The 24077-nt window shown below is 41.8% G+C and overlaps 1 protein-coding gene across 10 annotated transcripts in view; it reads right to left on the bottom strand.

Moving 5' to 3' along the window:
* Positions 1-24077, bottom strand: part of KALRN (kalirin RhoGEF kinase) — a 668527-nt gene that overhangs the window by 176311 nt on the left and 468139 nt on the right. For 8 of the 10 annotated variants that reach the window (XR_007243596.1, XM_048485753.1, XM_048485746.1 and 5 more), the window contains 10 exons: positions 20367-20486; positions 17094-17312; positions 16112-16261; positions 13783-13897; positions 9639-9754; positions 7881-8003; positions 6246-6428; positions 4612-4730; positions 2067-2133; positions 1177-1286 (listed from right to left, as the gene is read on the bottom strand). Coding sequence is in view for 9 of the 10 variants with exons in the window: in XM_048485753.1 (XP_048341710.1) it covers positions 1177-1286; positions 2067-2133; positions 4612-4730; positions 6246-6428; positions 7881-8003; positions 9639-9754; positions 13783-13897; positions 16112-16261; positions 17094-17312; positions 20367-20486 (1322 nt within the window). In the remaining variant the exon portion in view is untranslated. The remainder of the gene's footprint in view (positions 1-1176; positions 1287-2066; positions 2134-4611; positions 4731-6245; positions 6429-7880; positions 8004-9638; positions 9755-13782; positions 13898-16111; positions 16262-17093; positions 17313-20366; positions 20487-24077) is intronic. The other 2 variants (XM_048485754.1, XM_048485747.1) reach the window with 1 other exon arrangement.

Raw genomic sequence — 24077 nt, forward strand, 5'->3', positions numbered from 1 at the left:
CATGTGGTCAGAGCTCTAACATAGTTTCACACTTTTAATGATGAACAGGGCAATCAGCATTTCATACTTGTGGTACATCCCCATACTTGCAGAGGCTTCCCATGTTCCGAGAAGTCTGGGACAAGTTCTGGGGGTTCAAGTTCTGGGACATGTACCGTCCCCTCATCTAAATTACCCCCTGATGCTATCAGCACTTGGACCCTCATGACAACTTTTGTGGGTAATTTAAACCAGGGAAACGGCTTAGAGAGAAATGGTTTAACAGCCCTTCTTCGACCATTCAAACAGTCATATAAACTAAACATAAATAAAATCAGAAGGTTCAGTCATAGATTTTCCCCATCAAATAAGGTTAGCTCATTATGAAAGCATTTTAAATTTCCTTCAAAATTTCTAACAGAAATTCTCTACAGAAATCTCTACAGAAGCTTTGCTCAAGATATTTTGCTTAAAATTTGCATAGAATTTTACTTCAGCTGAAAATTTTATTTTAATAAAGATTTCAAAGTAAGCCAAATGGAAGCCACTAAGTGAGAGCTGAACTACAGAGGCCCACACCTGCCTGGGAAGAAGCCACTTTGGGCTGGTAACTGCCAAGCCTAACTGGGTCAAATTTCGAATACTCAGAGGCCCCTTCCGCACATGCAAAATAATGCGTTTTCCAACCACTTTCACAACTGTTTGCAAGTGGATTTTGCCATTCCGCACAGCTTCAAAGAGCACTGAAAGCAGTTTGAAAGTGCATTATTCTGCATGTGCGGAATGAGCCAGAGAGTTCCTGTGCTAACCTAGGACATTCCTAAGTGTCCATCACTAGGGTGGAAAGTCTTGTCATGTCTGTGCAATCTTAATTACAGTTACAGTTTTCTGAGCTCACTTCTATGGACTTAGAATGGTGTGACTTTGCTTAGGGCTGCACTGTGGGAGGATCAACACAGCAAACCACATCAAAGGTTACTTCTGGACACTGAAATCAAACTATGGAAGCTGTCTCCCTCCTGAAGAAGTTTGTATGTAGGTTAGCCCAAACAAATCTTTCCCGGATTGGCGTTTATGGCACAATTCTCCTCTCTGCCACATACTTCAGCACCTGTTCTTAGCACGTATTTGAAGTCCTAAAGAATTAGAGGATGCTTCTATACGGGGACCTTTCTGAAAATATTCAAGAAAACATACTTATTATGAAAGTCATAAATCTCCTGGATGTTGCCGAAAATTATGTGCTCTCTGTTAAGGATCCCCGGGGGTATCTCCTCCACTCCACTTGTCATCTCCCAAAGGTACGTCTGGAAGACAAAAGCAGTTTTTAAACACAGGGTAGGACAACACAAAGACAGATCTCCCTGTTTTCTTACCCAAAACACAGAATGCAAGAAACATGGGAGGTTCTAAAATTTAAATCAGAAACAGTTCATACCAGTCAAGAAAAAAAAAGATGGCAGATGTACCAGTGACAACAGAAATCTCAGTGCATCCGGAATGCTGACATTTAGACAACAGCAAACAACATATATAAACAAATATATGTGCACTTGCTTTGAACTCCAGACAGTTCAAAGGTCAAGTGAGTTCACATTGTGTCTGTGGGTTTTTCATTTTGTCTTGCCATGCGTATACTTTTTTGGAGGTCCAGTTGGAGTGTTATTTTCTGTCCCAAGTATAACAGCTCCAGCACCACATATTCCTTCACAGTCACTAAAAACCTAACATACAAACCTATCCACATCCATTCCTTTTTGCCTGTGTGGAAAGTAATATGTTTGTGCGTGTATAGATTCTTAGGGTATATACAAATGTACTAGGTCTTTGTCCATCAAATGCCAGGGTACAATGGCAGCTTGAACATCACAGAGAATTTCCATAATCAACCTCATCTGCTGTAATGTTCTGACCAGTTCATGTTCTCCAAAACCCTCCAACAGTGGAAATAAAGGCCGCAATATCATAACTGCTTTTAAGGTTTGACCTATTGGTTAAGTCACAGGAATTTACAAGCTTTAAAATGAACAGCAGGTATGAGAAATACATTTGAAGGAACACTCCATTCCTTTCATTAGACAACATACCTCTAAACATTCATGTAAATCCCTGACATATGCCTTCTCAGTCTGAAGCAGTTCAGCCATGATGAATCTAAGAGAAGAAAGACTAAGTCAATGTGTACACAGAATAGTATATTTATCTGTTCATAATGCTAGTTTTTATTAGCTCAAACATGTATAGTATCACTAAGGAAAGAATACTTGAAAAGCTCTGCAGGAAAACCATATTGCAAAAATAATCCAATGGATATAGACAGAAAACCACTTAACATGTTACAAAAAAGCGGGTATGAGCTGAGAAAGATTTTGTTAAAATTTTGTATATGGGGTTCTGGTGGGAAAATGTTACCATTATCTCTGGTTCAGGATTCAAATCTGTATATTTTTTGGAGGGTGGGGGTTTCTGGAGGTTCAAGACCATTACTTCCAATAGATCTGCTTGTCAAATGACTGTAAATAAACTGAACTAACCATTACTTTCAATAGAGAATCTATTGGAAGGTCAGGGCAGCTGTTTATAAAGATAATGGTGCCACGTTCGCACAGAACACAGTCCTCCCTCTAATATGCACCTCCGCAAATTCCAAGCAAACTGGGTCAAGGGGTCCAAAGTAGGTGCCTGTCAGAGCAGGTGCACTTCTCTTCATTGATTCCTACTGGTGGGAAATGGTGTTGGCCATTTACAAAGAAAAAAGGGCTCTGCCCCCACAAAAGAAAGAGGAATGGACAACTAAGGTTTTCTGCAGCTTGTCTTCAAAGCTGATTGGCTGTGAGTGCTCTGAAGACTCTTGCAAGGATCTGATTGGAAAGGAGAAGTGTCACTGACCAGGAAATAAGCAGATTCGAAGAAAAACACGAGCAGGTGCTAGTAAGCAGCAGAACAAGGGAAGGAAACACAGATTGTTTGAGGGAAGAGAGTTCTTCATTCCCAAGAATTCCTAGTTTATATTTACATTTTTGGAGATCACAGTAACAACCTGAACCAGCAATGTGCATGTGCATCTTCAGCTCAAGAACTCCATATTGCACATCCATAATTACAACAAGCCTGCATCCTTGCCAGTCCAGTGTCTGCTACTTCTCATAATATATGAAGTCCCTCACTTATGAGGGAAGAAAGGAAGGGGCCAAGGAAAGTAAAAGCATTAAAGAGCCACATCCAAATACATTTAAATATACATTTAAAATGTACACTAGGAAAACCAGACCCTTTTGCTAACTTGCATAAACACTTCTCACCTCAATCCACATTATTTCCCACCCATTAATGTGCTTGCTTATTGAAAAGATATTTTGTTCTGTTTGAAGTGCTGCGTATTGTAGTTATCTTGTTAAAGCTATGTGATTTAAAGATGTGCTTGGCAATCTGGAACCAAGAATAAGTACAAACTCAGTAAATCTCATTGTGATAGTATAAACCAGTGGTTCTCAACCTGAGGGTCGGGACCCCTTTGGGGGTCGAACAACCCTTTCACATGGGTTGCCTAAGACTCTCTGCATCAGTGTTCTCCATCTGTAAAATGGATAAATGTTAGGGTTGGGGGTCACCACAACATGAGGGGCTGTATTAAAGGGTTGCGGCATTAGGAAGGTTGAGAATCACTGGTATAAACTGTGATTCTCATCTTGATAAATGAACAGAGGCTTGGACTCAGTGAGATTTTCTGCTAACAGAAGGGATTTCCATCAGCCAAGTGCAACTTTCTCTCCTCCTCCCCCCATTACATCTTCAAATGCTCCCCAAACCTGACTGGTGGGGAACAGAAGACCTCAAAAACAGCATAAGGATGAGTTAAGAGATCTGCAGCAGGAGGGAGAAATTTATGACAATTACTCCCCCTCCTATCCATGGAAATCCTGGGCAGGATTTTACCTGTTATACAGACACAAAGACCTATACTGCAAATCACTTTCAGTTGTAAGTTGTAATAAATATACATAAACACATAACATACATACTCATCTACACACACAGTGTAATGCTTGTCATGTTATCCAGATTCCCTTACTAACAACCAGTTCAGTAAATACAGATTATAACCGATCAATGGGGCATTTGCACACAAAGCCAAAGGAGATAGATCAATTGGTTTATTTCTGTGGGAAAACTCTGGGTCATAAAACTGAATCCACTCACTTCCAGGCTGAATCAGAACCACATCAATCACTCAAAAGTGAACTGGTCCTCAGAGGAAGTTGTCAAAAGGGGATGTCTTGCATAGCAAAAGTATCACAGAAAGGATAAGACATCATGGTTGATAAACATCCATAAAAGCAATTGTCTGATACTCTGAATATTTTTTTTTCAAGAGCATCTGTCGCTAGTTACTGCCAAAGATACAATTATACAACACAATTATATTTTTAATTAATCAGAAGTGGATTCATGACTGAGATTCTTTGTAATCACTGCAATCACACGGTCTTATTTACATCCAACAGACAGTACAAATGTATCAAACATGACATCTCACCCGCCTCACAAACGGGTGGGCTTGTCAAGTTGAAACTAGTGCTTGTTTGCCCTTCATGTAATAGGATGCTGAGGCCCCTGCTTCTCGCCACTTACTCTTTCTTTCTGGCTGACTTCCTTTTTTCTTCATTAGCCTCATGATTGGCATCACGTAACTTCACCTCACGATCTGACAGACTTGCTGGAATGATGTCCAACTCCAGATCCTTGTTATCCTGAAAACGATTGTGACATGGATTTTAAACATATTCCTCTGCTTTGTAAAAGTCGGCAGTTTTACAAAGTGGAAGAGATGAAAAGAATGCCAATAGTGTCAGGGAGAGATATGAAAAGACCAACTGCATCTGGTAGTTAATAAGTAACTAAAGGACATCAGATTTAACTGGGAATGGAGAAAGAAGACTAGAGAATTCCAATCTTTTCCATCTACCGCTAACTCACTCATCACTTTCTCTTCTCTTACAGCCTTGGAGCTGATTTTAAGAATGGGATTGCTTCCCAAAGATTGTGACAATGCCATAGGAGAGAGCCATAGAGGCTCAGTGAGACATTCAGCAAGTAAATTAATATCTAGTCCTTTCACTTATGGAAAATAGGAAAAAAAACCCATAGGCCAGAGGCTGGGATCCTGCTAAAACTTTCTCCTTACATAAGGGATTTTGAGTGAGATTTTTTTTAAAAAAAACCCTAAATACTACTCATACAGGAGAGAGGACCTCCCAAGAACAGTAGGAAAGAGGAATCGGTGAATATCCCCCCTTTTATATCTGCAGAAATGCTTGGTAGTATTTAACCCATTATTCTGCCCAACTGATAAACTGACTTCTGCCTTTCAGTATACTAGCCAATAAGTGAAAAGGCACCAGATACATTGGAAAGATTTAGTCTTCACTAATACATTGTCTACAATTAAATTTTACTTTATTAATATTTACTATAACGAATTACAAAAACATATTTGGTTGTCTGTAGTTATGTATTTGTTTGAGGTGGTTCACATTCCCCACGTTGTTAAGCTCTTCAGTCCACAAAACTAATGGCTACTGGCTACAGCAGAATGGATGAACTGCAAAGAGGCTCTGGTCCAGGATGCCAGTTGTTCATTCATTGCTCTGGGATACAAGTTCAGCATTTACATTAAGAGATGAATATAGATACACAAGCCTAAGGAGAAAAGCCAGCGTGCAGCTCAATAAAGTCTGGAGCCATCAACAGTGACATATCCCCTGGACTAGTTGATTTGAGGTGTTCTTCTCATTCAACATTGCCCATTGCCCTATGTAGGGATGGGTGGAGGATGATGATGTATGAGTCTGAAATTGCATGAGTCTGAAATTGTATGAGTCTGAAATTGTGTGCATCGAGGAATGCTGCTGTAAATTTCGTTGTGCGTGCACAATGACAATAAAATGCTTATGCTTATGCTTATGCTTATGCTCCTATTTTGTAACGACTGATCAGTCCACATGAATTGATGATTTGAATGTGAACGGATCTCCCCTTACATTTGTAGGAACTTCTGAAGTAGTTTAACCGCCCACCCACCCAACCACCTGTAGTATTGTCTTGCATTTACTCTTAGGTAAAAAACAACAACCCCATGTTAGGTGACCTACTTGTCCAGCCAAGCCATTGCTGGGTACATCATAAGAAAATTTTCTCATAGCCTACTGCTTCTCAGGGCTCTTGCTTGTTCAAGGTATCTCAGCAAAACATGCGACTTACAGTACCTCTGTATTGATTCCAAGAGCTTTCTCCAAAGAGTAGCGATATTTCCCCATCCTCAACGAGAAGTCCCGATAGCATTTGTCGACAGTGGTAACCCATTTTCTAATTTCAGTGGCATGCGTATGTCCTTTCTCTACGAAGCTATCAGCCAGCTGAATTAGAAGCTTCACTTTCTCCTTGGTTTGCTGCCCAAAAGAGAGTTATTTGGTCATCATTTTTTTCTATGAACATTATGTTCAGCTTTCATTCCTAAAGCAGCCATAGGGACCTCATGTCCTTCACAAATATCACTAACATTAAAAAATACCTGAGACCTTTGGAGACAGGCAGAAAAACGTTTCAATTAACAAGCTATCTAAAAGTCTGTGCCCTTTTAAATCTCTCCCTTCCGCCTGTTCACTTTAGGTTCAGTGCCATCACTGTCAGGGAGAATTCGCCCGCCCACCACTCTGTGCAGGTCACCCAGTATCTTGTGGGCAGATTCTCTGAGCACATGACAATGTACAAAGTCCCCCAAGGATGTTTTCTCCTTGTGGCAGCGAGTATGATCAATCCGCAGCAACACGTTCATGATTGCCCGGCTGTTGCAGGGAGGTCCCTTTTCTTTTTTCTTTTGTGTGTTGCCCATGCGGAGCTACATAGGTGCAGCCAATCTGACTATGGGACAATCGGCATGGCTACGGGGGTTCATTTCTGTATCCCTGCCCAGCTATGCATGTGTTGAAGGGAATTTTTTAAAAAGAGAGAGAAGTGTCTCTGTACAAAGGTGTGAAAGCAACCCGGATTGTTTCCATGGGCACAATTGCTGCCTGAATGGGTGAAGGGTACACATGTGAATGGGAAAAAGGAAAACCGGTTTCTTTATAACGACTGTAGCCTATCATACAAATGCCATGTAGCATCCACCAATGTTAGCACAAGCATCTTCTATTATCCTAAGTAGCTCTTCAGATCTCAGTCATAGAACTCCAAACAAGTGAGATTTTTTTTAGCTCTTACAGTTGTTAAGTATTTCCTTCTCTAAAATACAAACATGTATGTGACTTAAATAATGGACTCTTCTCAACTCAACTCTTTTAACATTTATTTATTGGATTTAAATCTTGCTTTTTCCCATCATGCAACTTCCAGACGTTTATCAAGAAGTCTACTACCCAAGAATGGACAAAAACAATCATCTGCTTAGCTTAAGGCTGATGTATCATGTATTCTACAGCATCATGGAGAGGTTAACGCAAAACTGCACTGCTGCTGCAATAATTGAAAGACACGACAATCTCTTGCCTGCAGCTTGTTCATATACCATTTGTTGTTTTGCTGAATACAGACACACAAATCTGCCCTATACCAGGTTGGTCTTTCAAGGCCAGACTGACATTGACTCTCCAGGGACAGGTCTTTTAACTAGTAGCCAGTTCTTTTTTTACGGGATGTGGCAGGGATTGAACCTGGGTGCTTATGCATCCAAAGCAGATGCGTTTTCACCGAGCCACAGCCCCACCCCCTTCTTATAAAACTGAAAATTTCAGTTTAGGTTAGAGCTCTTGATAGCGATTTCCAAAATCAAACATATATTTAGATTATTGTGTAATACATCTCTAAAGCTCATGATGCTTTTAAACAAAAAAGTAGTTTACCTTGGCAGGTACTTTGAATTCCACATATTCTTTCAGAAGTTCCTGAGTTTCTTCTGCAGATTCCCCTGTGGAGTTATGAGTAGAGAGATAATACTCTCCCGATTCTTGGATCCAGTCCAAGGCCTGTGAGTGGGAAAGCATTAAACAACAAAAAAAGGAAAAGAAAAATAGGTTGATTGTGTCTAGGCTACAAGTGTCCATGGACATGCTTCAAAATGGACAATCTAAATTCTAGTGCAATTCAAAGATAATCTGTTTATGAAAAAAAATAGCAGGAGAATCCCAAATACAAATTTTACAAGGTGCTGCAATCAAGGAAATGACAATATAGTCTGGAGAACAGATTGTGAATTGCCCTATCAGGGGTGGCCAACCTATGGCACTCCAGATGTTTGTGGACTACAATTCCCATCAGCCCCTGCCATCTGATTGTTTAGGGCTGCCCCTAATCCCTAATTCCCAATCAGCCCCTGCCCTAAACAATCAGATATATTTATGCAGAAAGGATCCAAAGTGCTATCACATCAGAACTCTCCACCTGCTCCATTCAGTGGCAAGTGGATTCTTCAGCGTACACTGACTTGGTCATTCCCATGACTGACAGGTACTGGAATGGGTTCTCCAGTGCACACCAAACAGTTTTCAATATGAGAACAAGGGTGTGCTGAGGTACATGACTTTCCTCCAGATTATGTAGTGCAATTTCACTGGCCTACCACCGTGTCTAAATGGAAGGCCTGGGAAACTTTGCTGTTGGATATATCCCCTGTAGGTTCAAGCAGAAAATGAGGTCATCCAATAATTAAGACGGCTGCCAAGATGTAACCCAGATATTACACGTTTATCTTTGACAATATTAGTGTACCAGGAGATTTTGTCACTGCTGTCCTTTTCACCCTGTTTCTTCATGGGTCTCCTTACACATTTGAAATAAAAGAGTCTTGGGGCAGCTTAAGGAGCAACAAATTTATTATAGCACAAGTTGCATAATTCATTATAGCAAAGCCATTGCATGAAAACTGGGCAGAATCCCACAGGAGTTTATGCTATAATTGATTTGTTTGTCATTATGGAGTCACAAAACTTCCAGTTTTGGTGCAACAAACTATTACTGCAGCCTTAAGAAGAGTTACACCCTGATAAATCTATTGAAATCAATGGGCTTAGAAAGCGGTAAGAATCAGACTGTATTTTCTCCCACATCTGCTCAAGTCAGTTGGACTTCAATCTTGTCCCAGAGCTTATGACAGAAAAGAGTTAGCTTCAGGTTTCAAGAAAGAATAGAATAGGAGGAGTAACAGCAAGGATTTCTGCTTCATGTGCATTGTTGAAAGTAAAATGTGATCTCTGGATGGCAATTTGGCTATTTTATTTTTTAACATTTGTTTGACTTTTATTTATTCCTGACCAATCAGTTCTGCAGAACAACTCAGTCTTGCAGGCCATGCAGGCCTGCATCAGATCCCACAGGGCCCAGGTATCACATGAAAGAGAGTCCCACCAGGCTGGGGCCAGAGTTGAATATACTATTAAATCAACCCCCACTGTCAGTTCTAGCTTAGGAGGTCTTGAAGGCCACTCTCCAGAGGCTTCTGCAGCCTGGAATGATGAAAAAGACTGAACCTTGGGACTCATAAAACAATATTTGCATTCCCTGGCCTATAATCCACACCCTCAACAAATCGATTAAGCAGTCCCTCAGTAGCCATCAGCCTTAACAAGCACGGAAGAAGTGACAGGAGTGTTTTCTTAAGCTACCTGTTTAGCACTGCGCTCAAAGACCACGTACTGCTGGCACTGATCTAGTCTCCGTTTTTTCAGCGTCCAGAAATGAAGAACTCTGTTTTCCCTCTGCAGTAGCTCACTCAGAATAGCTGTGGAGGAACAGAAGGGTTGTTTGTTATCTTTAGAAGTTTGGTCAGTGAAAGCAGACATAATTTGATGTAAATTCACCTCGCTTCTTCACCACACCAATACGTGCTCCCTCCCGGGAAGTTCTTCAGATCATTTTTAAAGACGCAAAACAGCTGTCCTGGGCATTTGCCAGCATAAGAGGCTCACTAGCAGGGAAATCCTAAGCACGGTTACATTTTTCTAAGGCCTAGTGACTTCAAGGGACTTAGAAGGATGTGAATAATACTTAGAATAGTGCTTAGAATGGGGTGCTGTGTGGTTTCCGGGCTGTATGGCCGTGTTCTAGCAGCATTCTCTCCTGACATCGCTGCTAGAACATGGCCATACAGCCTGGAAACCACACAGCACCCCAGTGATTCTGGCCGTGAAAGCTTTCGACAATAAAGTGCTTCGAATAGTACTGAAAGTATGTGTGGACATTAGTCAATGCCAAAAATATCCTACCTTCTCAATACAGAATCCTTAGCACAGAGCATCTTAGACCATGCTTTTTAAAATCAAGCAGCAGGATGACAAACAACAAAAAGACCTTACAAGATGGATTGCTAGAAATGTTTAAATGCCAGCAATTCAACTGAACTTTGTAAAGAACTATTTTACATCATCAGTAGGGGATTGGAGAGTAAATATCCACTTTCTGTTAAATTTTGTAATATATATTTGGAACTCTATAAACGATGCTTCAGATCTGGACTGGACACACAATCTTAAAAGCACATCAATGATAGATATAAAAGGACTATTAATTTTAGCTCTTTGAAGTTTCCCAAGCAAGCCTTACTTAGAAAGATGCCTGTATTCAGGCGGTAAATGGTGTTACAAGTTATTAATGTGTTCCTCATATCATTCCCACATCTGAAAACATATTTTCAGAAGGTTTAATCCACATAATAGCCATTCTTACTTCCAATACAACAGGCACACATAGGGTGTCCAAGTATATTCCAAGTGCTAATCATCCAAGATCTGTATAGTTGTTGTATCATGTACCTTCAGATCCTGCCTTGAAATTAGGACTTTCCATCAAGATATTTTCAGATACAGAGAAAGGACAGCTCGCAATATGGAAAATCCAAATGAACACACTTCTTATACCCATTACTACAACATAATATTCACTGGGAGGTTCTGGCCAGGAAGGAGGGAGAGAAAACTGCACCAGGGGCACAACCTGCCTGCGTGCGCCCCCCCCCCCCACCCATGCCTCACCCCTGGGGAGGGAGTTCTGTGGGTGATTTTCCACCCCCTGTGATGCCAATGGCATGCGCCCTGGGTGTGGCGCCCCCACCCCATTGCAGCTTTGCCACTGGTTTTGGCACAACTTTCACTGAAATGGATGTTAGAAGGGCTTGCATGAAAGAACTTCCCTGAACATTCCCCTCATTTCTTTCTCTGCTAGTCTTTCTCTGTCAGACTGCTCTTTAAAAAGGAGATGGAAGGAAGATGATAGTTTTAGACAGAGGTGGGATCCAGCAGGTTCTCACAGGTTCCCAAGAGTAGGTTACTAATTATTTGTGTGTGCTGAGATGGGGTTACTAATTGGTGATTTTGCATGTGATTTTTGCCTTAGTTACGCCCCTCCTCTCAGCAGTAGCACGCAGAACTTGAAGCAGTCTAGCAGGAGGGGCACCGGCATGCGTGGCAGCCTGCGCCTGTGTGCATTTGTTTCCCGCCCAAGGACCGGCGCAGCAGCTGCGTCCTTGCCACAGCCCCGCCCAGAAATACCCTGCCCCCGGAATGCCCCGCCACGCCCCCATCGTGCCCCACCCAGCCCCATTAGTGCTACGCCACAGTTTGAATCCCACCACCATGGGAACCTGTTACTAAAATTTTTGGATCCCACCACTGGTTTTAGATTATATGGAGTTACTTTAAATGGCAGTGTCAATTATACTGAATAGAAGCCAGCACCATAGGATTTTTAAAAGAACGCTAGATGATTTTATTGATTGATCATTGTTTAGCTTGAAATGATTGTTTTATATATGATTTTATTATCTATTACATGGTGTACTTGATATTTTTAAAAATTGTTAGCTGCCTTGAGCCTAGCCTTTGAGTCGGGAAAGGATGGGGTATCAAAGAATAAAATAAAATAAAGTTGTCCAGGACCAGGACCCGGGCCAGGGCCTTTTCAGTGGTGGCCCCTGCCTGATGCAACTCTCTGTCCAAAGACACCAGAACCTGTGGGAGCTCTCCTTAATTCTGCCGGGATTTTAAGCCCAAGATGTTCCACTGAGGGCAACATTATGGCTGAGGGCAACATTACTCCAATCCAATCCAAAAACCTTTATTAGGCATAAAACATTACTCTTCTAATTGAGAGAATCAACTTCCCACTCTTTGAGATAATGGCCACTGGCTTCGTATTTAGTACTTATTCCACCTGCTCCCCCCTAGCGCTATGGCTAGTAACTGTATTTTCTCTTTCTTCTATCATTGTTTTTTTCAACTACTGGAGAGCAGAATATTTCTCCACCTGAAGGCTGCTTTGGCCTGTGTAATTGGACTGACTATTCAGGTGCCAGTACAGTGCTTTATTAATCTATATTTTATTGTTATGTATTTTTTATTTTGTATGTACTATTTATGTTTCAACTTGTACGTACTATATCTGTGAGCTGCTCTGAGCCCCACTTTGGTGGGTGGAGAGTGGTATAAAGAAACAAACAAGCAAGCAAACAAACAAACAAACCAAATCTCAACAGTCCCACACAATTTAGTAAGTCTTCACTCCATCCCTAAAATTATACTTTAAGAACCTGGTTGAATTAGGGGTCCATATATCTTCTTGGACACAGAAGGACAGCATAAATAAAAAAGAACATTTCTTGAGTGTGGATTTTATGCAACCTAGAGCATTTACAATCTTGTTAATACTAGCCAGTACCTCACTGTATACAGCAAGCAGTACCAAACTATATAATTACTACACTGCTGTTAATCTGCTCTTTTCTACAGCTTTAGAAATAATCCAATCACAGATGAGAAATGGCTTAGTTCTGCAGATTTACTTTGGCTCACTTTTTTTATCAGCACCTCACAGAATTGTAGGGCATATATTAACAACACACGAGAGAATGCCGGATTCATTACCTCAGACTTCCCCAAGAATGTATCATTACCACACCATACCATGTTCTTTTGATCATGTGAAAGAGGCTAGAATAAGGAGGTAGTCCAAGTGGTCACTGGTGAAATTGATTAGGAAGCTAAAAAGAAATGAAGGCCCTGATCTCTGTGACAAGGAATTTGTGTTGTGAATTTCAATTCTGGGTTGTCTCGGAAGGCAAGGGGAGGACTGGAATCCTGACTATAACAGATCCAAATGCCATGAAAGCCCTCTTGATAACTGGCAGCCCCATCCAAGCAGTGAGGTAGGTGGTGGTGGTGGTGCTGTGACTGCGCTGCCCCACCAATCTCAGTCAAGCTTCCCAGCAGCACAGGGAGGCTTGCAAAACAAAACAACCTCCCTGCCGCTGAGACACCTCTATGGGACTCAATAGACTTAATATGAACCAAATGAGTTGCATAAATTTGAATGCCTCACCACTGCCATTAACCAGTGAATGGCTGGGAGAAAGTTGATTAGTATCGACTCCTCCCCCGGTCACACCCATGGACCACCCTCATTGTGCTGGCGGCAGCAGAGTTGCTGGGATGCAGAGGAGTGTCCCCTGCTGTGTCCCAGCATTGGGGGAGGCCAGAGGCAGTCTTTTGCCAGCAGTTTCACCCTTCTGCCAGGGAAGGTGCCCCAGGGAGGGCATTTCTGCCAGTGGAAGCCCATGCTGCTTCCACCAGTGGATTCAGCACCCGCCCCCGAATAAGGATTTTAATATGTCCTTGTATGTCAAATGAGCCAGTGCTTTCCTCTATCCTTTACAGCAAATATTTACTACATTTAATTCAACAGTAGCAGACATCTGCAAATAGTCCAAGCATACTCAATTAGTATGTCAACTTGCCATCATTGGAAGAACATACCAACCTTTAACTTGTTGCTCAGGTCCCCTTGTATGGCTCACCACCCCTGGCATGCTGACATTGTTTCGATGAATGTACTTGAGAAACACTTCGGCATTCCTTCGTGCTAGAGTGCAGGCCTGTGAGCAGCAAACACAACACACATATGTGGCACCACTGTTAACCTTTTGATATGCAGCAAAAAAGAATAAACTACTGAAGAAACAGCCGAACTGTGACATGAACTTCTTTTCCCATCTGACCTCCCAAGGGTATTGACATGCATAAGAAAACAATGAGGGAACCTCAGATTGCTGTCACACACATCCATCACTGAGCGGATGGTCTGCCGGATGAGAGAAAAATGTCATGTGGAAAAATGAGCTGATGCCAGCAGAAAAATAAACCAAATAGTAAGCATAAACCTCCTCTAAGGGAGGATGATATATGTTGATCTTTATTCCAAGAGGTGTCAGTTGATTTCTTCCGGAACACAGTCTTTCAAAATGATATTATTACGTGATCCGTAAACCAAACTGGGGGGTGGGAGATGTTGGAGTTTACCGCACAGAGAATTGGATAACACACTGATTAAAAGGGTAAAAGGTAAATGCTTAGTAGCAACTTAATTTAGGACAGGGAAGAGAGATAGATAGCTTGCTAGCTAGGAACAGTCTCTGCAACTAACTTCTAAGAAGAAGAAGGATGTGAAAAAGGCAAACTCTATGCTGGGGATAATTAGGAAAGGAATTGAGAATAAAACTGCAAAGATTGTCATGCCCTTATATAAAGCTGTGGTGCGACTCCCCACTCCTGGAGCATTGTAGCCTAGTTCTGGTCGCCACATCTCAAAAAGGATATTGAAGAGATAGAAAAAGTGCAGAGAAGGGCGACGAGGATGATTGAGGGACTGCAGCACCTTCCTTATGAGGAAAGGCTGCAGCGTTTGGGACTCTTTAGTTTGGAGAGGAGACGTCTGAGGGGGGATATGATTGAAGTCTATAAAATTATGCACGGGTAGAAAAATGCTGACAGAGAGAAATTTTTCTCTCTTTTCTCTAACACTAGAACCAGGGGCATATCTATTGAAAATGCTGGGGGGAAGAATTAGAACTTACGCGCGGAAACACTTCTTCACGCATAACGCAGATTGGTGCTTGGAATAATGCTGCCACAGGAGGTGGTGATGGCCACTAACCTGGATAGCTTTAAAAGGGGCTTGGACAGATTTATGGAGGAGAAGTCGATTTATGGCTACCAATCTTGATCCTCCCTTGATCTGAGATTGCAAATGCCTTTTAACAGTCCAGGGTGCTCGGGAGCAACAGCCACAGAAGGCCATTGCTTTCACATCCTACATGTGAACTCCCAAAGGCACCTGGTGGGCCACTGCGAGTAGCAGAGAGCTGGACTAGATGGACTCTGGTCTGATCCAGCTGGCTTGTTCTTATGTTCTTATGTTCTTATGATGTTAGACCTGACACAAAAGGACAGAGGGGTCACTAAATGCTGGATCTTCATCTCAGTTCCTTTGCACATTAGACATTGCTACATCCAACAGGGAATGGATTAGGAGCACTTTCAAATGTGTGTGTAAACTATGGCTTGCTGACTGAAGTGGGGAGCTACTGTGTGCCAGAGAGGGAAAGGCTGCTAATTTCCACCATCTACATTCCTGGTTTAGCCTAGCTGCCTTATCTAGTCAGGTTCAACCAACCAAATAGTCCTTTAGTCCTGAAACCCAAGTTCCTCTGAAATGGAGATTCAGGCCCAAGCCCCACTCTCCCCTACATGCTATATGTGTGCAGCTGCAATCTATGTTAGAGAAGAAAAATGAGATTTTGGAGCTAGACCAAATGACATGATTTAGAGTCATCATTTTGTTCACAGTATCAGGAGTCCACAAGAGTACTTCAGTTTTATTCTGCCATGGAAGTTATTTATTGTTGTTTTACACATTGTTTTACTGATTACTGTAAAGAGTGGTGAACAAATCAAATAATAAATAAAAACAAATAAAAATTGTGAAGAAAGACTGTACAGGCAATTCATTCTGGAAGGCAATACAAAAAAGTTAATTTGGATTACACAAATCATGTTTTTATTTATGACACCCATAACATCATATATAAAGATGCTTTTCCCCCACAAGGATATGCTAACATGTAGAACATTACCTGCTTTATTGCAAAAAAAAAGTCCCCCACAGGAGTACTGCTCAGCTCAGCTGCTTTTAAATGACTAGAAGCGCAATCCTGAGCTCAGATGGGAGTAACTCTGCACAGGATGGCGCTGTCAGTCACTTATAGGGCATAAGAAAAGACCATCTACTGAGAAACTGAATAAACATAAACCTTGAGAAAGGCTTCCTTCTGTTCCAAATGTTTGCTGATTAAGGGGATGACGTGATCTATCTCAGATGCTGGCCCAAGCTTATCCCGGCCTCCGCACCAATCTTCATCTCTTCGGTACTCTTGCTCCAAACTCTCCAGCACACTGCAAACCTAAGGAATGAGCCAGAATATAATAGTTCAGTCTCCGATGATACTTCCAGAAGTATACAAAATCAGCTTAGTTATATATAAAGCATATACAAGCTTTAATTATTTATTTAAAATATTTAATAGCAGTATTTCCTCCTTATGATGGCTAACGACATAGATGAAATACACAAAATTAAATATATTGAAACATAAAACAAAATGTAAAGCCATAACTCAGGATTGCTATACTCTGTTCCACCAAAAGATCTCTGGAAATTTGTGAATTAATCTGCCATTTCCTGGACCATCTTTGTTCTAGAATGCTCTGCTTAAGTCCTAGTGCCTTGGGGACAGAACTAGGTAGGCACCAGTACTCAAAAGGAGCATTCCAAAACAAAGATAGCCTGGGAAATGGCAGATGAATTCTCAAATCTCCTAAGATCTTTTGGTAGAGAATAGTAAACTTAACCAAAGGTGGTCCTAAGGTAACAATGCATTCACCTATTATTATTAAACTTTCCTCCACCTCCTCTTTGGAAAAAAGGTGCTTCAGAAGAGCCTAGGAGGCCTCATCTTTGGGTCTGCAGTGAGCCTTTATTGAAATGTCTACCTCCAACATAAGAAAATGCCTGGCTTGGGACTTCCCAACATTTCATGGAACATTTTATGTGATTGGACCTAACCCCCATAGCAGCCTTTTTGTGATTGGTCTCATACTCTGCGGCAGCCGTTTTCTGGCAGCACTTACTATCTGGTCTCCAACAGTTTCCACAAGTTCAATGAGGTTAGGAAGCACCCTCTAAAGAATGTGTTACAGCAATACATCGTCGCAGAGGTAAGGAATTCCGCTCACCTGTTCTGATGTTTTATAAAAAGCAACGGATGCATTAACCAGCTTCAGCCTGTCCTCCATCTTCAGCATGAGCTGCTGCCAGTGCATTGCCACCTTTTCTGCGCATTCTCTGATGGCGTCAGCATCATAATGCCCAGCCTGTAGCAGCACCTCAGCTTTCTGCTGCACCTGGAGGGCACTCTGGTGTGTCTTCTGCAAGGAAGTGGCATGAAAGAGGGACTGTGTATGAGGGGAGGAAAGAGAGATTTGTACAGATGTGCCAGCCATATGGTAAACAGAGGTGAAGCAAAGGTGTGAGCATGAAAATATGAGAGAGTGAAATATTGTTTTAGAGCACGTTCCACAATCCAGCTTCTTCATTTAGCATTTTCACTGAATATTGTTCTCACAGCTTCATGACAGACGAATTAAATAGTGAATTAAACAGTGTTTTTGAATCTTTGTTATCCTTTCTCACAACAACCTCAGGAGGTAAGACAATATTAACACAACAACACAAGCCTTTATTGGCATATAAAACGGGACAAAATTTTAAAACAAAACAAGGTTAAGAAATACAGTTAAAATTGCTAAAATTACTAAGGTAAGACAATATTACTCCCATTTTAAAAAAGGGAACTATGAGCATGGTAACCAGGAGGAACCATAGTACAAGCTGTTGTTCTCAGAAGCACACTCACTTTTAGAACGTAACACCTGGATAATAAAATCAGCTTCTGTTCTTGTAATATATCAAACAGGACAACATGAAGAATGCAACAAACAAATCAACAAAGTTAGAGCATAAATCATTTTAGCTATGGGGCAGCATCTCCAACCCCCCACCTCACTGGGGGGCCTTCAACCACTGAGTTGCCCTGATTGCCAGCTGCATCTCTGCTATGGCTGTGACAACAGAGGTGAGGGGCATGACTTATGTAGTGTCAGGAAAATTAGCCATAGGGTGGGATAGAGGGCCCTCAGCATCCTACAGAGGATATTCGCATGCTGTCCTGTAGCCACCCAACCCACTGCATCCACTGATTTTTGGTGAGTCAACTATTGGACTGTTGCCTAGGGCCACAGAATCACTAAGACTGCCCCTGAAAAAGAGGGTAGAATGAATTATAAGGAGCATTAATAGAAATGCTCGGGTACCAACAGTAGGACTTGACTGCCCAGATGCTTCTGGAGAGGCATGTTTTTAAAAATAGACATTAAAGGATTTGCAAAGAAACCCCCAGATCAGCAACGAGGTATCTGGTGATCCATCGTGTGCTTTTGCAAATCTACCAGTATAATGCTGAGTCTTCCAACACTATCAGGATTTGATCATGCATTTCCCCTGAGCAAACTTTTCTACTCCCTTCGGCAGCATGAGAATTTGCATCTCACTGTGTGGTTTTTAGGGTCCTGGCCCCAACCTGGGGGAATGGGCTCCCGAGTGAAATCAGGGCCCTGTGGGACTTGTGTTCTTTCAGCAGGGCCTGCAAGAGTCTTCCACCAGGCGTTTAGGGGCCAGCTGGGCTGAGTTTTACTATTACTGGCCTCCCAGGGGTTAGTGGGGGTTAAGTTGCCATCGATACGTTGATTTGTTATATAGTTGTATTTTAAATATTTAGTCTATTTTATTGTATTAGTTTTATCGTGTTGTTGCCGCCCTGAGTCCTTCGGGGATGGGCGGGGTATACATCTAAAAATAAATAAATAAATAAAGCCAAGTATAAGTATCTCTGGAGTGCAGCAGGCTGTGCTAGGTATCCTGCTTCTATAGCACTAGGTATCCTGCTTCTATAGAGGGGCCTGGTTAATGCTGCCAAGATGTGGAGTCTGCCAAACGATACAAATTCTCTTCTGCTGGATGCTGTACTCTTCATTCCCCTTCAGGACATTTGGCTGCAGTTAGCATAGCTGAGCTTGTGGTGCCCACTGAAAGATTATCAATACCTCTCTAGAAAAGAACTCTGCATTGAAACATCTAATTGAGGATGTCCCATGTGACAGACTACAGAGAAATGTGTTTTTAAAAGCACAGATCTGTCTGCATTGTTTACATTCAGAGTGAGGCATAAAGGCCTAGGTACAGGAGAAGCCACCTGATTGGCTATGGCATCCTGCACTTTGATTGGCCTAATGGCTAGATGATGCATTTTAACTGGACATTCAAAAATATCAGTTTTCACTCAGAATTCCTTATATGGGAACTGCAAAAACAGCTTTCAGTGTCATGTTTAAAAAAATGTTTAAAAAACACCCAGCATGGTTAAGAACATGTGAACTTTAATCTGGTGAACCAGATTTGTTTCCTTCTCCTACACGTGATGGCTGCTGGGTGACTTTGGGGTAGTCACAGTTCTCTCTGAACTCTCTCAGCTCCACCTACTCCACAAGGTGTCTGTTGTGGGGGGAGGAAAGGAAAGGAGTTTGTAAGCCCTATTGAATCTCCTTAAAGGAGAGAAAGGGGTGGGGTAGAAATCCAAACTTCTTTTGAATTAAAAAATAAACAGGAGTTGTGTGATACTGAGTAAACATAGCAGATTTCTGAAATTATGTTGAAAACACATAACAACAGTGCTCTATAAAAGCCGCAGATTTAGTACTAAGAAAATATATGATGTAGTTCATGCTCACTGCACACTTTTTTGGGTCTCACATGATCTATTCTACAGATAGTGTCTGTCTGAACCTTTAACCTTTACTTTGCTGAAATAAATCAAAACAAAACAAAACAAAGCTTTGAAATATATTTCTTTGAAATTCTCCCTTTACCTATTTGTCCCCCTCCCCAGGCAAGCCAGACCTGCAAGAACAGCAGAGATGTCTGTCAGCAGTGTGGGCCATCAAAGCATAACATGCTTCAATATGGAGGGATGTGCAGCTATGTTATGCAGTGTCATATTCTGAAAATAACTATGCATTCCTACCTTCACATTAATTGTTCATGAACTTTGATTTGGCTGAGCAGAATGGGCAGCTTTTTCATGAATCGTAAAATGTATGCTGCCAGTCAGGAAGTAATTCATTCCAGTCCTAGGCTCACCATAGATAGGATGAAAAAAACCTCCCTCCCTCCCTCCCTCCCTCCCTCCCTCCTTCCTTCCTTCCTTCCTCCCTCCCTCCCTCCTTCCTTCCTTCCTTCCTTCCTTCCTTCCTTCCTTCCTTCCTTCCTTCCTTCCTTCCTTCCTTCCTTCCTTCCTTCCTTTTTATCACCATTTGTAGTTTATGCCCATAATTCAACCTCAACTTTCTTTTTTACATAGGCAAAGGAGAACACAAATATGGTGTTGCTTTTACCTCTATAGCCAGTTGGAACTGCTCATGCTCTCTCTGGAGCTGCTCAGCTTCTGACAGGGAACTTGCATTGACAAGGCTGGCGTTGAGCATTGACTCTCCATTCCGAATCCAGCCAAGCACCTATCAGGAAAGAAAAAGATGGGTTTTTTTACAAAAGCAACAACAAACCCAACAATCATTTCCCTGTAAGGAAAGTGCTCCAAAATGCAAATTTCAAGTGGGGATTCGACCAGTGACATTAAATGGTACAGACAGTGCTTCAATAATCACTTCTACCTTCCTGAAGACTTGGTTTTAGGCCACTGAGCTGAACAGCAAACATGTCTTCAGTTCTATCTCATGCTACAACCAGGTCTATAATGCCTCTTGTTCCTGTCCATTAGTTCCCCAAACCTCTTTCTGTTTATGATACTTGTGGCACCTGATCTGTTAGGCCAGCTACCTCCTCCTGCATCAAATCTTCAGAAATGCTGCTTCTGGAAGACAAGGAGCCCCAAGAGAAAGCACGCGGAGGACGATGGAGGAATGCGGTAGAGCAGGGAATTGGCAAAAACTGCCCCTTTCTATTTGTGAAAATCTCATATGGGATCCAGTCCTGTATATTCTAAGGATACCCTGTTTCAGAAGGTTGCATTAAAAATGTAAGCTGTATCTTGTTTATTAAAAAAACGTATACCTCGCATTTTCCACAAAGGACAGTGAATCAAGAAAGGCCAACTAAGCAAGCGACACAAAAATTAAAACTAAAAGGCAATTGAAGCAATAATATCAATAAAACAACCCCACACCCTCCACAGCATAAGCCCTATGTGATCCTGTATCACCACTAATGACCAATCTGAATAAACCTGACCTAATAATGTTTACAGAACCAGGTCAACATGAGGGCCATCTCCACTTTTTCAGGAAGAATGTTCTAAAAGACCACAGCCATGGTCAAAAAAGAACAACCCTGTGAGGTGGTCAGCCAAATACACCTAGGGGAATGGCAGGAGGAGCCTCTAAGCAAGAGAGTAATCCCTATTTTGTTGCCATGATTAGTAACAAGAGCAAGAAAATTACCTTTTTGCTAGAGAGCTCTACTTTTCTTCACATATGACACAGCTAAAGACGGCTGTGAATCACCACGGGCCACAGTTGCCGCTTGGGGAGGGCAAGGCGGAGTTTCTGATTCTGACCCGAGTAAGGGCGGAAGCAGACGGATGGCCATGTCAGGCCAGGCCAAGCGCCAGTGCACTGGCTGTCCGCTGGCCACATCAGGGAAGGGGAGGGTTAGCCCGAGCCTTTAAAGGGCCAAGCCCTCCTTTGTTCCAGCCATGTGTTTGAGCCGGCTAGCGATTTGCCCGCCCACCTCTCCCTATCTTTGCAAGACTTTGTTAATGCATGCTACCTTGTCATAGCCATAGGCGGTTTTGGCGCATGAGTATTGATCTGGAAGGGCCAGGGGAGGAGAGCTAGGGAGCTATCACTTCTCCTCAGGCTGACAGTGGCAAGGGGCAACCGCCCTGCTGAACAGGGCATCCGGGGAGTACCTCTTGCCAGGAGCGTCTGCCCAGCAGAGCCCCACAGCAGAACAAAGCTCCAGTATGGGGCATCCGCCCATGGGAGCTTCACTGTGATGTTATATGATCAGATCAAGACCCATGCTAGGCCTCATGCTTCTGCTTGATTAAAAAAGAATGGCTATGGCCAATTGATTTACCCCAGCCAAAAGTGTGGTGTGATTATTGGATAGGGACTTCGCCCAAGGGGTTCCACCCTCGGACAGCAACTGGAACTTGGGGGGATAAAATCAACCCATCACAATACTTTTATGCATTCAGGGTAAAGATGGACAAAATTATCAGGGACTACTGTCAGGAAATTTTAGCATAATATATTGTACGCAAAGGATGATAACTGTCTTGGCTTAGTTTCTGTTCTTATGTTTTAGATCACACTTCTCTTCTACTCATCGTTAGTCTTAAATTATTCCTGTTAAATGTATGCAGTCCAAATTGTCTCCTGGGGAAAAGTTCATATTTGGATGATGAACGCATGGGATTTGGAAAACAAGTAATGGACATATTTTTTATTTCTTTTCCTGATGTCAATTGCTTAGCATCTTTTGTAGCTGCCAGGACTATGAACTTACTTCATATTTTAAACTGAAAACTGAGGTTCTTAGGATTTCAGTCAGAGTTTCAGATAAATATGCCTCTCGTGCCACATATTTCCCATTTGCCATATGCTGTCCTTTGCTTAATGAGTAAAACTTGCAACTTAAAGAGGAATATATGAGCTCCCAGGATGGATATTTACTCTTTGAGATATATTTGCCTATGCCATTGGATTTATTTTTAATGATACTTGGCATTTAATAATTTTCAAAATGCCAACATGGTAAGTTTTGTTCACTATATGGAAACGGATGAATTCATTTCACAAACAGATAGAGTCAGTCTTCAGGGCAATGTTGTTCTAATGTTGTTCATGTGCTTCATGGCTTTGAAACCCAGTTGCTTCAGTTCAGCATTCTAGCTAGAGCCTATCCCCAACAATCTCTTCCCATTTGCAGTTGTGATTCATTAAAGTGTCTTCAACAAACCATTTTCCTCCTTGGTGCATCATATATCACTTTCACCCAACATTCACAGCAGCTATCCTGAGTCAGAAACAAAGAGAAGTTACTAATCCGTGTATTTGGTTGATCCAAATTTGTTTTTTTAAAAAATCAGTAGGGCGATTTCCCCCCCATTTATCTGAAATCTCCCTTTCATCATTGTCATATTTTAAGAGATTCCAAGGGGTGGGGGTGGGGGATAAAGGGACTTTTACACATCAATTAGGAATTCTTGGAGATTTTGAGATCATGTATGGAGAGGACAGAGTTTGGGAGGGAAGGAAATCAATGGGAATATGATCCCATAGAAACTATACGATGCTCTCTGAAGCTGCCCATTTTCTGCAGGGAAACTGCTCTTGGGCATCTGCAGATCAGTTAAATTTCTAGGTGAATTCCTGGCCTCAACTGAAGAATGGCAACTCTGAACCTGCAAGATATGACCTTGAAGTCTTGACCAGACTTTCCACAACTGGTTCTCAAACCAATATGTAGGAAAAGCCCCTGCTATAATACATGGTTTCTTTGGGTCTCTTTTCTGTGATTCCTTAAAGTCTGGAAATTCCTAAGAAGCTGCTTCAGTTAAAAAATTACTGCTGAAAATTTAAGAAATCCCACAGAAAATGAATCAGAACAAAGTCAGTTGATGATTGAAATTGTTGGAAATAGGGAAGAAGCTAGGTGAAGCCCTTTCCTAATTTTGTTTTATTTCCATGTGAAAGTCCTTTTTAGCTTGAACCAGGTTGGCATTTCTCAGACTTGTGACCAAGTGATGTGTGCACATGCACACACACACAAAATAAATGCATAAAACCCTGTTTGTAATAATGTCAAGTTGTCTAGATAACCTTTAAGGAAGGCTTGCTGAACTATGTACGCTGTCCATATGATTTTAGCCACATAAGCCAATCTACCACGTAAACAGCATTAAAATACTCACAAACATTTGGTTATTATACTTGATATAAGATATGCATGGAGATGGCAAACATCATAAGGCAAGCTGATACATGAAAAATGCTGGGGAGTGTTCCATCAACATGGCCTCAGCTGTTTCGGAGACTGTCAAGAGCAGTGCTAAGCAGAAGTCAAATCTCATTCAATTCTAT

The sequence above is a fragment of the Sphaerodactylus townsendi genome, linkage group LG02, assembly GCF_021028975.2.
Source record: "Sphaerodactylus townsendi isolate TG3544 linkage group LG02, MPM_Stown_v2.3, whole genome shotgun sequence".
NCBI classification, from domain to species: domain Eukaryota; kingdom Metazoa; phylum Chordata; class Lepidosauria; order Squamata; family Sphaerodactylidae; genus Sphaerodactylus; species Sphaerodactylus townsendi.